We start from the raw sequence: 17,493 nt of genomic DNA on the forward strand, positions 1-17,493 counted from the left end.
AACTTAAGTACGACTTTTTCATCCTCAGACAAATGATCAAACAGAGCACACTATTCTGACTTTAGAAGATATGTTGACGGCATGTGTGATTTATTTCAAGGGTAATTAGGATGATCACCTACCTCTGATTGGGTTTGCTTATAACAAGATTTACCATTGTAGCATTCAGATGGCTCCTTATGATGCTCTTTATGGGAGAAGATGCAGATCTCATATTAGATGTTTTGAGGTTGGTAAAGCTGGGTTGATAGGACCAGACTTAGTTCATCAAGCTATGAAGAAAGTGAAAGTTATTCAAGAGAGGTTGAAAACAGTGCAGAGTCATCAGAAATTTTACACTGATGTTAGGAGGAAGGACTTAGAGTTTGAAGTAGATGATTGGGTATACTTGAAGGTTTCACCCATGAAGGGTGTTATGAGATTTGGTAAGAAGGGGAAATTTAGTCCCCGATATATTGGTCCTTACAGAATATCCAATAGGATTGGCAATATAGCTTATGAGTTAGAGATACCACAAGAGTTAGCAGTGGTCCATCCAGTATTTCATATTTCCATGTTGAAGAAATGCATGGGAGATCCTTCACGTATCATACCTACTGAAGATATTGGTATCAACGATAGCTTATCTTATGAGGATATTCCTGTTCAGATTCTAGATCGCCAAGTTCGCAAGTTAAGAACAAAAGAGGTAGCATCAGTCAAAGTTCTATGGAGAAATAAGTTTGTTGAGGAAGCCATTTGGGAAGCTGAGAAAGATATGAAGAAGAGATACCCACATCTCTTCGAATCCGGATAAGTTCCAAATTAAGGTACTAATCCTTTTCTTGGCTTTTATTTTAAGTTAGCATGTTATATTTACATTTTGCTTGTTAGGTGTTTGAGCTAGATGTTAGATGTCACACCCTTAGTCTGCTTAAAGTGATCTCATTCGAGGATGAATGTTCCCGAGGAGGAGATATTGTAAAACCTCGCTAAGTGAAAGAGCTAGAATAACAGAGCCATTTTTGGAAAGAATGAAAAATCTGGAAATTTGTTTAAGTTATATTAAGTTGGAGTTTTGGGTCAACTTCAAACGACCATAACTCATATTTCAGGATGAGTTATGTAATCTATAAGATACCGTAGGAAATATCTTTGGATTATCTTTCCAACGCCATCGAGTTTGCTCAATTTCAAATTCGTATGAGGAAGATATGCCCATTGAAAGTCGGGTTGCCTAGATAAGGAAAGTCAAAATTAGATTTTAAGGGGTATTTTGGTCTTTACCATACACACTTGATTTAATCCACTTTTACTGAATTAATTAGGGTCGAAACTGAATTGGTTCAGTTTGCACAATTGAAAATTCATGCTAGTGTTTTTGGAGAAAGAACTCAAGAGGAGAAAGGAGAGGAAAATCAAGATTTTGTCGTCTTCGTAACGAATTGATAAAGGATTTCGTCAAGGATTTGATCCTACGAGGTATGTGAGAGTTTCATAACGTTGGGTTCGTTTACCCACGTGCCAAACATGTTTATTTCAGCGTGAATTCATCCTAAAAAGATTGGAAGTTTGCATGTTCTTGATGGGTGTTCTTGAATTGCTTTCGTTCTTGAATTTGGGTTGAGATTGAGGAGTTATTGAGAGTTTAATGTCAATTATTAGAGTTACTTTGAGTTAGATTCTTGTGTATATGATTTGGGTACCTGAATCTAAAGAGATATTGAGAAAAAGAATCAAAATTAATCGAATTAAGGTCAGAAAATAAGGGGAAAAGTTCGTCAGTTTTGCCTGGGGCAATGCTGGCGCGACATGCCCCCGTTGCACTAGGAAGGTTGGCACGACGCGGTCCCATTGCACCAGAAAGGCTGGGGCGACGCTCCAGCAGTGCGCCAGAAATGAGCCCCAGTAACTTAAGGGCTAGCGCGGCGTGCCAGGAATGTGCCTGGGTTGTCTGCCCCCACTCATTTTTCATTGTTTTGCCCATCTAAGTCCTTCTAAAGTGTACTAACACTTCCTATTGATTCTAACTATTCTAAATGACTTCTAAACATCTAGAAATCATCTAGAAACATGAATCCCAACCTTGAATCCGTAAATTCAAATTCAAGGAAAGTTAAGAGCCAAGTCTAGAAAGTTCATAGAGTTTCAAGAAGTCTTTTGCAAATATTTTAAACTTGTTTTAAGACTTGAGTTTGGGTTGAGTAAGAGTAACAAAAGAAGTTCTTTTCTTCAAAAGAGTATATGGGGACTAAATATTCTCAAATGAGTAAATGTTTTCACATTTTAAACAAAAGAGGAAACACCGATTTCCAAGAGAGCCTTTGAGCTAGTTTTTGAGTAATTACCTCAAACCACAGAAAGATTTTTGTTTTTAAACATATGAGCTAAGTATTTTGGGAGTAGTATTGAGCACCAATGTGGGGTCGAGTTCATAACAATTCAATGTCTCCATAAACCATGTAGCCAACTTGGGTAGAAAAGGTTCATACTTTTTAGATGATTCCTTAGTGCATTTTAGCATTGAATAGTAGAGCCACTTAGTTGAGGCGTTCTATATCTCGGCAAGTTATAGGACAGTTCCCGCAGCGTAAGCGAGATGTTGTATCATCACATAGCTTATAGTGATGGTTGTCGTTTAGAGAAACTCCCACAAAGTTATATTACTTTATTGTATATATGTATATTGAGTTATTTCTTACTTTTTAAATGCTTTATATAAACTGCATTTTTGTCGTTGTTTATTTCTGCATTGAGTTGAGTATCCATGGGTTGAGAAAAGTTGAGGTAAGTGTTTCTTTCAGATTCAAGTTCAAGCTTAAGTGTTGTTTAGATTTCCCCTCACATTCTTGTACATTCAATGTACTGACACCATTTGGCCTGCATCATTTTATGATGCAAATACAGGTAACCAGGATCAGCACCCAGCGCCTCGTTGATCCAGCTGAGCACTCAGAGTCAGTTGGTGAGCCTCTTTACTTTCTGGAGGATTCCCTTTTTATTGCTTTGATTAGTTAGTTCATTAGGATGTCGTGGATCTTGTCCCGACGTCCATCTAAGTTGTTAGAGGCTTCATAGACAGTTAGTTAGTTCAATTGGCATTATCTTGTTGTTGGATTATGTTCAGATTTGAGTTGTCACTTTGGCTAAGTTAAATGCTTATTTTTAAAACATTCTGAGTTTAGTTTGAGACAGCTGAGTTATCTTGTATTTGAATTCTCTTCTTAATGCTTAAAGTCTTCCGTTGAGAGTCTAGTCAGGCCAAGGGTTTACTTGAGGCCAGCAATGGTTCTCGAGTGTCAGTCCCGCCACAGGTGTAGGCTCGGGGCGTGACAAAAAAACCTACCCTTTATTAATTTCAACTAATATTGTATACCAAATTACTTCATTAATAACTAATAATTATTCCTCTAGCTATATATATAGAACGTGGTAAAAAAGAATAATTTATTTTGAATGGGTTATAACTCATATCTTGAATTAGTGACATGTTTGAGTATGTGATTAATATATTGTTCTTGCCCATATTGTTATTTTATTGTTGTTGATCGTTATCAGTTATGTTATAAGGTTATTTTTTAACGAAACATGTTCATTATAAAATGACAATACAAACTTAAAGATATTTTTAATCATTTTTATAATTTATGGGTATAAATCAGTTTTTTTAAATAGTCAAATATTTCTCCCAAAATTTACAGTCAAATGCATGGTAAAACATCAGCCAAAAATAATTTGCCAAGAATATTTGAAAATTTAGAATCAAACACTGACTTTATCATGTCGCATGGAATGTGATGCGCAAATCAAGTAGCTATATATACCTCATAAGTCATATTTTATATATATATAGTGGTATTTTGATGGCAACCTACTATCTTAAAGAACCAGTTTTTTTAAGAAACTATGTAAAAAGGTAAAATATGAAAAAAGCAAATCAATAGAAGTATTTTTATATGTAGAACTTTTTACCTCTTATCTATATGTACTATGTTTGATCCCTTGCTCACTACCTTCACATGGTATGCTAGTTATATGGTATGCTAGTTATACCAAATTAATCTAAGTATTGAAAACGTGTTCACATGGTATGCTCACTACCTTCACATGGTATGCTAGTTATACCAAATTAATCTAAGTATTGAAAACGTGTTCACATGGTATGCTAGTTATATGGTATGCTAGTTATACCAAATCAATCTAAGTATTGAAAATGTGTACAATTATTTTTGTGTTGCACTGAGATTGTATTATTATCTTTAGAAAAGACAAAATGATACATGAAGCTGTCTCAAATTTTCAAAAACATATCTTAATTATGTAAGCATCTTATTATCCTCTAAATAATCTTGAATTGATAATATTACATTATTTTTTGTCCACCTGGCATAGAGAGTGTATGTTCTCTCTTAAAGAGTGTGAACAAACTAAAATAACGAATACAATTATATTTTTACAATTATTTTGTTATAAAATTTATTTTCTTGTTTTTCTTATTTTTTTTTTCTTCTTTCTTCAAAAAATCATTGTCATCTCTGTTGAACCTTCTCACTTTCAATGTCACTTTTTACCACAACTCTACCTCCCTTTATTACTACTAATAGTTTAACTCTCTTCAATTTTAAAATTATATCTAAGTATTTTTTTACATTTCAAACAATTTGATAAACCCAATAGATTTCAAGATAATTAGTAGGTATCATTGAGTTTTTCAATTAAGCTTTTTTAATTTTCGGGAAATTCGTTGATTCTTTTAAAATCATCATTTCTAATTTTGAAGTTATATGAAAAGAATCAAAATTAATTGACGATACCATCAAAATTTTGATTGTTTTGTTATCAATAACTCAACAAAGTCTAGCAAATAGTATGATTTTTTTAAATAAAAAAGTCATCAAAAGAAAGGAATTTGATTGAAGAAGAAGAAAAGGAAAAACAATGAAGGAGGGATTCAAGTTGACGTGGGGGGTGGGGTGAAGGTGGGAGGTGAAGAAGAAGAAAGAAAGAAAATGGAGGGAGGAGGTACCATGAAAGTGAGGGTGGAACATGAAGTAGAATTTAAAATGAAATCAAAATTAATGTAATAAAAATAAAATAAGTCAAAAGGTAAGAGAGAAAAAGATAAAGAAAAACTTAAAATGAAAAAAAATATATTTTAAATTAAATTAACACGTCTCACATAATGATTGATGTGTGGTAACACTTGCTTTTTAAAATCTTAAACTAATTGAAATATGATGTAATAATATCAGTTCAAAATTATTTAAATGTGTAATAAGATGTCCGTATAATTAAAATGTGTTTTTAAAATTTTGGAATAACTTGAGGTGTCACATGTCTTTTATATACGCATATAATAAGGCCATTGGAATTGACTATTCAGAATTAGAGATATCAACCATGCATGTGACCTACTTACATCAGAGGTTCATTACCATTTTTTGGAGATTCACGTGATATTTCCGTAGTGCAATTAGTGGTGTGCGGAAATTAGAGCTGTCAATACGGCTGATCCACTCCATTCGAGCTAATTTATACATGTTTTGTAATTTAACGGGTTAGTTTATTTTTTGTGTGGACCAGAAAATGGTCGGTTCAATCTATAAGTACGTGGGCTACGAGCTTTATCGGGCCAGTCTTTTTTTCTTAAAAGTATATATTTTATAATTTTTTAAATTAAATTATAATTTAAAAATATTTTCATAAATATCGACAAGACAATATTACATGAGGTTAGTGTTATTACGTGTTAATCAAATATACAAATAAAATTATCTATATAATATTTATTAAGTTTGATTTCAAGTCAAACATAAATAGCTAAATTGAAATATTAACCTAATTATTTTCCAACGATCATAATAAAACACAAAAACTATGATAATATTAGTGATTCCCTAGAAATTTTAGGAATTTTTTATTTTATGTAGTACATATTTTATAAACATAATTTGTATTTAAATTGTAATATTTCAAATTTTAAACATATTTTGAGTGCAGACTCTTGTTATTTTTAATATTCTATTTTATTTTTATTTTTTGATTAATTTTTATTGGCCCACGGGCCGGCCCTATCTATTTTCTCAAGCCTCATAAATCGACAGGCTTATTCAGGCCGGGCTAAAAAGCCCTTTTCTTAAATGGGCACCAAAAGTCGTAGCTCAGCCCTATCAAATCACGGGTTAGGCCACGCCTGCCCAACGGCCCTAGCCCATATTGATGGCTCTAGCAAAAATCAAATTGAACTGATAAAAATGCTATAGATTTATTATTATTGGATTGTTAGATTAACGAATTTTTAATAATTTTGTAAAAAAAAATATATAATTAATTTATCGGTTGGTTTTGATTTTTAATATTGAGTTATTGGTTGAATCGATAACTCATTAAGAAGGTAGTGAGTTAACTTTGAAATATCATTTTTACCCTTAATGAAATGATTTACAATTAGACAAATACCTAAAGATTGTTTTAGACCAAAAATTTCAAAAATATCTTACTTTTTTTTTATTTCATGTTTAATCTAACGGTGCCACATAAAGTGAAATTGTTCGGAATGCACACTTGATCATAATTGCATGAAATGCGATGCACAATTCGAGTAACAATATCTCTCTCATAATTCTTCTTGCTAACATATTTTACTTATTTAAAAAAATTGAGTTAATTTTACATATGATCACTTAATTAACATTTATTGTTTCAGAAAGTCATTTTTAAATTTTAAAAAATTGGAATAACACGAAAATATGATTATCCAAGATAATAGTATTAATTGAGTGATTACACGAGAACTCAATCCTATCTTATTTTTGGTTAAATACTAATTGAAATTATGCATATATATACGCCGGTAGAGGAGTATAGTAAGCTTAAACTGCAGCCACATATGCATTTATATAAGCCATCGTCGGTGCTAATGTTTTTTCTCATGAAAGTGGATCCCTATTGTTAGATAGGTTACAGAAATTTCTCGATCTAATTTAGTAATTAATTATCTTTTTTTTCTTCATTTTTTATCATTTTGAAACTTATGAGAATTTGGACTTCAAATACATATATCTGGCGCTTTTCTATTAGATGGAGTTAAAATTAGGTGTAATTTGTTATAAATAGATCGTATCCAAGTAATTCGCATATATATGACTCTCTCTGTTGGCCTATCTCCGATCTTATTCGCAACTCTTCTCTCTCGCTCGCTTCTCTCTCTGTAACTAGCATTCCAGTTATATGTATGTAGTGTGATTCATATGTATTTGTGCATACATAGACTATCTTGCTTGCTGCTCTCCTATCTCGCTCGTCTCTCTCCTTCTCTCGGCTACCTCTCCCCATATTTTAAGAACACTCTTGTTAATGGTTTGGACAAATTCTCTGATCCTAACTATGTTTCAATTTTCGACACGACGCTTCGTGATGGAGAGCAAGCTCCTGGTGCTTCCATGACGGCTACACAAAAGATGGACATTGCACGTCACCTAGTCAAGCTTGGTGTTGATGTAATTGAGGCTGGTTTTCCAGCTTCCTCTGAGGTTGAGTTTGAGCTTGTAAAGTGTATAGCACATGAAATTGGTAATGTTAAATTAAATGATCGTCTTATTTAACAAAATGTTATATATATATATATTATATATTTTTTTTTATATATATATTATATATATATTACCATGCGTATTTATATTATATCTCAATAGGTAATAGCGTAGATGAAGAGGACTATGTACCAATGATTTGTGGTTTGGCGAGATCTACTAAGGAAGATATCGATAGAGCTTGGGAGAGCTTGAAGTATGCAAAGACACCGATGATTCATATGTTCATCTCGACAAGTGATATACATATGATACTTTATTAATGATCTATATTTATTTTACATTGAACTGTGGTAATATATTATATTTATATTTGATATATAATTATATATCATATATACCCGATGATACACTATTTATATAATATCGATATATTACACATATATACAACGATTTTTGTTGGCAGTATAGTTACATAAGAATCCCTAAGCCAAGAGTTATAAATATTAGGATATGACTTTTGCTTAAGATGCAAATCTACACACACGTGGTTAGGGGTGGACATGGTATGATACGGTACAATATTTGAAAGTTTTGATATCATAATTTTAGTATTCAATTTTTAAAATATTATATCATTACTATACTTTGGTATGATTCGATATATTGAAGTTCGATTTCGTTATTCAACGATATGGTAAATTGGTAATCATAATTTGTTCAGTTTCAACTATAATATACTCGTATAACAGAATATTATGACTTCGATAATAAATAAAAATGTTTCAATTGTATCATACTAACACATTACATATGTAGAAATATATATGCAAAATAAAGTACAAACAACTCATTTTTTTAATCAATTACAATTCAAATATATTTCAATCAAAATATCGTAGTCAATTTTTTAAATTTTAAACATTTAGTTTATACTAATACTAAGTTGCATATTTGTTAGTATATATATATACCACACCAAATATCATAATTTCAAAATCACAATATTAAAAAATTTAATATAATATAATAATTCGATATATATAATACCATATCAATCCCTCCTACACATGGTATACAAAAATAGACATGAGAGTGGGGGTGTGTCAATTCCAGAAAAGAATAATGAATACTCCCTCTGTCCAACGTGATTTATTTTTTCAACGCCAAATCAATTTGGAGTTCATTTGATCTGAATCAGACATCAACCATACATGTGACCAAATCTCTCAATATCACATTTCTTGCTAAGCAACTACTCTTCCAAAATAATAATAAATTATATTATTCGTATATTAATAAGCGAAATATATAAACGGAGTTTTGAAAAAATTTAAAATGTATAAATACAAATTTGTATATACTTATCCTATTAAGCAAACAAAATTATAGCTATAAGTGCAATTATCAAAATTACTGTTATAAAACCAACTTAACAGAGGTTTCATTTGATTGGTCAGTGCAAGTTGACTTTGATAGATTAATATTAACTTGTACACTAACTTCACATGGTAAGTTGGCCTATAAAAGCTAAGCCCAATTATGTATTCATCATTCATTCAATTTTAGAAAGGAAAAGAAATGACTTCTAAAAACACTCTTGTTAATGGTTTGAACAAATTCTCAGACCCTAACTATGTTTCAATTTTCGACACGACGCTTCGTGACGGAGAGCAAGCTCCTGGTGCTGCCATGACCGCTAAACAAAAAATGGACATTGCACATCAGCTAGTCAAGCTTGGTGTTGATGTTATTGAGGCTGGTTTTCCATCTTCCTCTGAGGTTGAGTTTGAGCTTGTAAAGTGTATAGCACATGAAATTGGTAATGTTAAATTAAATGATCGTCTTATTTAACAAAATGTTATATATATATATATATATTACCATGCGTATTTATATTATATCTCAGCAGGTAATAGCGTAGATGAAGAGGGCTATGTACCAATGATTTGTGGTTTGGCGAGATCTACTAAGGAAGATATCGCTAGAGCTTGGGAGAGCTTGAAGTATGCAAAGACACCTATGATTTGTACGTTTATCGCGACAAGCGATATACATATGAAATATAAATTGAATATGGGTAGAGAAGAAGTTGTGGAGAGAGCAAGGAGCATGGTGGCTTATGCCAGAAGTCTTGGGTTCGAGCATGTTAGGTTTGGCTTGGAAGATGCTACAAGGTTTGTAATATTTGTCATATTTATACTTTTACCATATGGTGTATATACACTTATTATTATTTTTGTCAGATCTGATAAGGAGTTTGTTTATCATATTATTGGAGAAGTTATTAAAGCTGGGGCAACATGCATTTGTGTTGCTGATACTGTTGGATGCAATTTGCCAAATGAATTTGCACAACTAATTGTTGACATAAAAGCCAATACATTAGGTATCCAAAATGTGATCCTTGCAGTACATTGTCACAATGATCTTGGACTTGCTACTGCCAACACGTTAGCTGTATGTATTTGTTAGCTTCCAACCACTCCCTCTGTCCAATTTTAATTGTCATGGTTTTCTTTTTTACAATTAAATTCTATGATGTATTTTGAAAAGGGAAAAGGGTCAAATATGCTCCTAAACTATTCGAAAAGGTCTAGATATATCCCCCGTTTAAAGTTTGGCTCACTCGTTCCCTCGCCGTCCAACTTTTCGTCTAGATATGCCCTTATGGGCTTTAAACACCAAATGGAATCGCCACGTCATTTTTACATTACCACGTGGCATTGGAAAAGGGTCAAATATACCCCTAAACTATTTGAAAAGGTCTAGATATACCCCCCCTTAAATAAACTACCCGACCCGTTTTCAACAAAAAAATTTAAATTTTTATTTTTTTTAGTAAATCACGAAAATGAGTAATTGACTAATAAAAAATAGGAAAAGTATATAAAATTAACGCCAAAAATTCACAAATAAATATAGTAACAAATTCAACAATTTTTTTAAATTTTTATTTTTTTCGATAAATCACGAAAATGAGTAATTGATTAATAAAAAATATGAAAAATATCACCTAAAAATTCAGCATAAAGTCATTTTCATATTTTTTATTAATCAATTACTCATTTTCGTGATTTATTGAAAAAAATTGTTGAAATTGTTGAATTTAAGGTTATTATATTTATTTGCGAATTTTTGGCGTTAATTTTATATATTTTTTTCATATTTTTCCTATTTTTTATTAGTCAATTACTCATTTTCGGGATTTACCGCAAAAAAATAAAAAAAATTTAAAAATTGTTGAAAACAGGTCGGGTAGTTTATTTAAAAGGGGGGGTGGGGTATATCTAGACCTTTTCAAATAGTTTAGGGGTATATTTGACCCTTTTCCAATGCCACGTGGTAATGTAAAAATGACGTGACAATTCCATTTGGCATTTAACGCCCATAAGGGCATATCTAGACGAAAAGTTGGACGGCGAGGGCACGAGTGAGCCAAACTTTAAACGGGGGTATATCTAGACCTTTTCGAATAATTTAGGGGCATATTTGACCCTTTTCCCTTTTGAAAATTAGTCAAATTGACTTTCGAAAAATGCAACATAACAATTAAAAATGAACGGAGAAAGTACTTTATTTCTAAAAATACATATCGTTAGTTTGACTCTCATACCTCGATGAAATTCAGGGAATTTGTGCAGGAGTAAGACAAGTTGATGTAACCATCAATGGTATTGGTGAAAGAGCTGGAAATGCTTCTCTAGAAGAGGTGAGGGAGAATAACCTTTAATTATTTTTATATATATAAAATGTTAATCTATCTCTAGCTAATTAATATTATTATTTCTATTTTATATAGATAGTAATGGCCATAAAATGTCGTGGAGAGGAAGTACTAGGTGGTGTCTATACTGGGATTAATACAAAACATATATTCACCACAAGCAACATGGTATGCATATATTTTTTAGTTGTTAAAATTAATTATGCATATAATAATATTGTTATACATATATATGCAGGTAGAGGAGTATAGTGGGCTTAAGCTGCAACCACATAAGGCCATTGTGGGTGTTAATGCTTTCTCTCATGAAAGTGGAATTCATCAGGTGAAGATCGACCAACAGCCTTAAATTAAATCTCAATTGTGCCAGACTTTGTTAATCTGTCAAGTTTTATAGGCCAACATACCATGTGAAGGTAGAGTGCAAGTTAATGTTAATCTGTCAAGTCAACGAATCAAATCAAATTGATAAAAAAAATAAAAATTAAGTTATCATTTGATTTAATTGATTTGTCGTTGAAAAAAATAAATCACATTCGTCATTTTTTTTCTTTCTAAAATTGGATGAGTGAATAGATAATGTACATCAACGTGATTTATATTTATATACACTTAGTAGTTATGGTGTATTATGCCTAATTAAAGTTTTAAAGATCATCTCATAGGCTGAGTTAACAAACTCAGTTCCATTATCAGACCTGATAATTTTCACCTTTTGATTAAATTGAGTATCTATGTACCTTAGAAACTGCTGCAAAGACACACAATTGGTACAAAGATTAATAACACAGGGGTTAGTAATGCAGGGATTAGTAATGCAGAGTTTATTTTTATCAAGTGTTTGGTTCATTGTTTCCTACTTCATCTTGTGTTTGGATTAAAACTCTATAAAAATCTTCTTTCCAATTATACCCTTGTATTATTATGTAATTGGGTCAAGGTAGATAATTGCCGGACAATGTTATTTTTTTTATGACCTTCTAACTAGCTAGGTGATGAACAATTTTGTTGTCATGATTGCTATTTTTCACTTGAATTATTTGAGGATAAATAATTGTCATTTTAATAAATTTAGCACTCACAAAATGACCTTTTTCAATTTAAAAAAGATAAATCATCTACTTTTAAAACCGATAAGACGGTAAACAATACTTAGTAAAATTGAGTAAACCATCTACATTTACACATAAAAATTGCAAGTTATAGTTTAATATGTATGCAATTTTATAAATTGTTCAAAATACAAATAATTAGAAAACCACACACACATTTATTATACATTCAATTAAGAAACATCATGTGGTGATATATTTACCTTTTAATTAGTATATGTTAAATTCACATTTCAAAAATTGTATTGAATTTATTTAGTAACAAACAACTCTCTCTAATAATTTATATGCTAATTTATTTAAATTAATTTACTAATACAAATATAAAACATAAAATCAAGAAAATAAACAAAATGATTAAAATGATTTGAGGGATATTTTTGTCTTTACATAGACTTATCCCATGGTATTAAATTCTATTTATTACTAATACCTCCAAATAGAAGGTATTAGTAATACATCCTCTAATACCATATAGGGTGTATAGCTAATCCATGAATTAGTTATACATAGGCCCAAACTCTTACCATACATAGTACTATATAATACCATACATAATACATGGACTATTTCTCCTAATACTTCCTACCAAACGACCCCTAAAATATCTAGGTAAGAACCCAAGAGAATTCATAAAGAGATGAAAGAAGATGATGAAATCAAATTTTATAAAATCTATTTTAATATTTGGAGTACATGTGTATTTATATACATTTTAGTAGTTAGGAGATAGTTAATTATAACTAATTTTTAATCCTAACTATTGGACACTAGCCTAATTAACAACCTTAGGCAGCAATGACTAAACTACCCGGCCTTACAATGTCTATTTTAGTCATTAACAATATTCATAATTTGAGTAAGTTAAAATAAGAAAATCTACTACTCCCTCCGTCCCATTTTATGTGAGGTAGTTTGACTCGACACGAAGTTTAAGAAAAAAAGAAAGACTTTTTAAACTTGTGGTCTAAAATGAATGATAGAAATTTGTGTGGATATAAATCAATTCATTAGGGGTAAAATGAACATTTTAAAGTTAAATTGTTACCTTATATAAAAATGTGTCATTTTTTTTTAACCGACTAAAAATGAAAATAAGTCATATAAATTGTGATAGAGTGAGTAAAATCTACCTTCTAAATAACATTATGTTCTCAATTTAAAAAGTTTCATTCTTCTTTTTTTATTAAATTATACGTATTTAATTTAGGATGGAATATTAAAGAACAGAAGTACATATGAGTTTATATCTCCTGAAGATATTGGATTTATTCGTGCAAGTGAACATGGTATTAAATTGGGAAAACTCAGGTACGCATTGATTTATTTATTTTCATACAATCATTGTTTTATTATGATGATGTTGTGATACAATTGTTGGATTTCTTTGTTTGTTTGTTCGATTATGTATTTATTATGCTCCTAAAGTTCTCAATGATTCATTTCAATCGATTATTTTACAAAATTTATATACATTTTTTCGAAATATATCGTCTCAGTGGTTTTATTTTTTTATTAATATATATTGGTACGGTTCGCTTTCTACAATAAGAAAATAGTTATCTACTAGCCATGTTTTCTTTCTGTGATAATGTCGTAGATTTCAGGTTCGATAGTCTCGAGAAGGTATTGGCCACCGGTGACCACTTTCTAGCCTTTCGAAAACGACCCTCTCCTTACAGTCAAGTGGTTGAACGACCCCCATCCTCCTTAACTATGTATGGCTAATGAACTCCTCGCCTTAGTCCATTCTTTTCCTTCTTTGGGCTTGGGTCGTTAGTAGCCGTGGTAGTAATGCCCCGGAGCCCAGCTACCGACGAAAAGATTGAGCATAAAAAAATATAGAGAATGAGCTATTACGTGCAAATAATGAAAAGTCAATAATAAGAGTCTGATCTTCGATTATTGCATTATCATTTTAGTTCTTTTTTGCATGTGTGCTACTCTCTATTTCACTTTATTTAGTTGTTGTTGCTGCTTTCATTTATGTAGTCTCTTTTTTGAGTTATTTTGAAATGTTTTACTTAAAGTCGATAGTCGATATCGAAATCAACCTCTTCATCTTTATAAGGTAGTTAATGATAAAATTTGTGTACACTCTATTTTTTACAGAATCCACTTGTGAAATTACACGATGTATGTTGTTCCTGATATTGTTGGATTAATTTTTAAAAAAAAGTATATTATGTAAGAGTCACAAGTAAAAGTTAAGAACATGTTACAATGCATACTTGCATATACTGAATTTTGACAAAAGCTTTCAAGATGTTTTTACTATTTAAAAAGTGATGAAATTAAAAGAACATGAAAAATGATCAAAAGAGAAATTCATTCAACTCTTCTATAGTAATAATGTAAAGAAAATTAACTAAAGACAAAAAAAAAAAAAATCACATATGTGTAAAGATATCAAATAAGATAAAACTCAAAAAAATGAATCTAATAAAGAATTCAATAAGATAAATTTAAATCGTATAAGAGAAAAGATATTCAATCTAAATCTAATAATTCTTTTATTGCAGTGACATTGGCATATTGTGACACAAGTTGTTCATGTTTTTTCTTGTCGACTTACATATTTATTATACTCCTTCCATTTTATTTTATTTGATAATATTTTTTTTAGAAAGTATTTAAGGGAGAATGATTATTTCATTTATATTTGAAATCTTTTAAATTTTGAATTTTGTATTCTACCTTTGACAAATTTGATAACATGGTGAATATTTTGTGCAGTGGGCGTCATGCATTGAAAGCCAAAATGCTTGTGGTAACATACATATTCTAAGAGTTCAACAATTAAATTATGATATTTTTATATCGATATGTATTAATACTCAATTTATTTTGTCATAGCTTGGATATAATTTTGAGGAAAAAGTACTTGAAGACCTCTTTTGGAGATTTAAGTCAATGGCTGGTAGTAAAAAGGTAAATTATATTGTTGGTGATTTTTTATGCATGGGATAAGGCACTAGTACCCCTAGACTATGACTGAAATCCCAGAGACACATCTTAACTAAATTAAGGTCCTATTACCCCTCTGAACTTATTTTTTTGTAATTGTGTACACCTTTTTGTCCTACGTGGCCTCCAAACATCTCCCACGCGCCTCACTGAAGTGGAGTCACGGAGTGTGCCACATAAGTCAAAAGGTGTACAAAATTACACAAAAAATGAGTTTAGGGGGGGGGGGGGGGGGGGGGGTAATAGGACCTTAGAATAGTTAAGGTGTGTCTCTGGGATTTCGGTCATAGTCTAGGGGGTACTTGTGCCTTATCCCTTTTTATATCGATGAAGTTTACTTGAGAAATTAAAGATTTGAGGTTTAAGAAACTAAGCAAATGTGAGAAACATATAGTAATATATATAGAAGAACGTACAATAACGCGATTACCAAATAATACTACTAACGTGGAGAAGTGTAGAGACAAAGTATGACACCTTAACAGTAGTGTAGCTCCACCCTGGTAAGGATTACGTATATCCTATCCTACATAAACCTTATAAAATTCTACTAGGTATATATTGTTGTTATTGTATGTTTTTCACCTATTTATCTTTTCTTACATCTATGTTTTTCTTCAGAATATAACAAATGATGATTTAAGAGCACTTATATCAAATGAAGCTATCCAGACTCAAATTGCTTGAAAACTTGGAGATGACTACACAAATACATGTAAATAATACTTTCTTTATTTTTACTGGTCTTCTTTAATTAATTAACTTAGTTTTATAATATTTATTTATGCAAAGGATTGCTGTTAAATGGAAATATTATTTGATACAGGAGCTTCTCACCTATTGATGGCAGAGCTTATCTAATGTTGCAACAGCCAAGGGTTTTGTGCTACATTAATCGATGTATTAAATTTACTTAAAGGCTCTAAGGTGTGGATTCAACATTTTAATTTTATAAGTTCAATCTTTTAAAGTTTTTACTTTTTAGTATTGATCTTCTTGTACTTTCTAAACCATGAGTTTAGACTTTTATTTGTTGTAATTTTAATAAATTTATGATCCGTGTTAGAAGAATTGAGTTAAGATATATCCTAAAGAGTCTTGAGTAAGAGCCATCTTTTTAACGTAAATATCTATATTTTAATAATTTCTACATTATAGCAAAAGTAACTTGAAATATATTAATTTTAAAAAATAAATTTATATCAAGTTAAATAGTGCCACATAAAATGAAACAGAAAAAATAGCAGCTAGCATATATATGTTCATAATGCACACTTAATCATAAAAGTTAGTAGGATTTTTAAATTGTGACTTCTGATTTATTTTGTTATTTTAACTTGAAAATAAAAATAAATACTACTCCCTATGTCCCAATTTATGTGACACTATTCGTTTTTCGAGAGTCAAACAGTTTAAGTTTGACCGGGAATTTGCGCATAGAATCTTCAATTTTTTTTAAATGAAATTTATATATTTGTAAACTACGTAAAAAGTACTATAATTCACAATGATTTATAATTCAAAATGTTTAAAAGATCTATGAAAAATTTACGGTTAAAGATAGATTTATTTGAACCTCGAAATTTAAAAAGTGCCACATAAAACAGGACGGAGGGAGTATAAAACTGCTAAAATAAGACCACAATCCAAAAGCTCTTAGGATATTTTGGTAAGCTAATTATAATGGTCCCTTACTTACTAGATGTACCAATTCTAAGTATTGAAAACGTGTTCTATTTGTGGCATTGGTGAAAATGGTGAGGGAGGATAAACTTTTATTATTTTTTTGAGGTTATATATTGTGAGGAACTGACGTTAAGCTGCAGCCACATATATGCATATCTTCCACTAACCTTTCGGTGGAAGAATCAACTACTAACCCAACTTAATTCATCAAGATAAGTTATGAAAACTAAATTATGAAAAAAAACAACTAAGAAATTTAAAATTTGATAAAGGATCGAGTTTCTATAAACTCAATCAAAAGTCAAAACATTTATGAATCAACCCCTAGAAACTGAAAGTGGTAGTACCCAAACTCTAATTAGTTAATAATGGGGTTGCAACCCCAAATGCTAGGAAACATAAAATTAATAGTCTAAAATCAGTGTCCGAAAAATGGACAAGAAGATGTAGAGAAACCCATGACATCCTAGAAGAATAGCTCGCCCTTGGA

At 30.8% G+C, this 17,493-nt stretch overlaps 1 protein-coding gene across 1 annotated transcript in view; it reads left to right on the forward strand.

Annotated features, from left to right (window-relative positions):
- LOC125835379 (2-isopropylmalate synthase A-like) overlaps positions 1-17,493 on the forward strand; it is a 115,042-nt gene that overhangs the window by 65,770 nt on the left and 31,779 nt on the right. The window contains exons 4-7 of the mRNA XM_049514504.1: positions 9,901-9,971; positions 11,143-11,223; positions 11,314-11,406; positions 11,477-11,563. Of these exons, the coding sequence (XP_049370461.1) occupies positions 9,901-9,971; positions 11,143-11,223; positions 11,314-11,406; positions 11,477-11,563 (332 nt within the window). The remainder of the gene's footprint in view (positions 1-9,900; positions 9,972-11,142; positions 11,224-11,313; positions 11,407-11,476; positions 11,564-17,493) is intronic.

The sequence above is a fragment of the Solanum verrucosum genome, unplaced genomic scaffold (genome assembly GCF_900185275.1).
Source record: "Solanum verrucosum unplaced genomic scaffold, falcon-dt-bn FXZP01000127.1, whole genome shotgun sequence".
Taxonomy (NCBI): domain Eukaryota; kingdom Viridiplantae; phylum Streptophyta; class Magnoliopsida; order Solanales; family Solanaceae; genus Solanum; species Solanum verrucosum.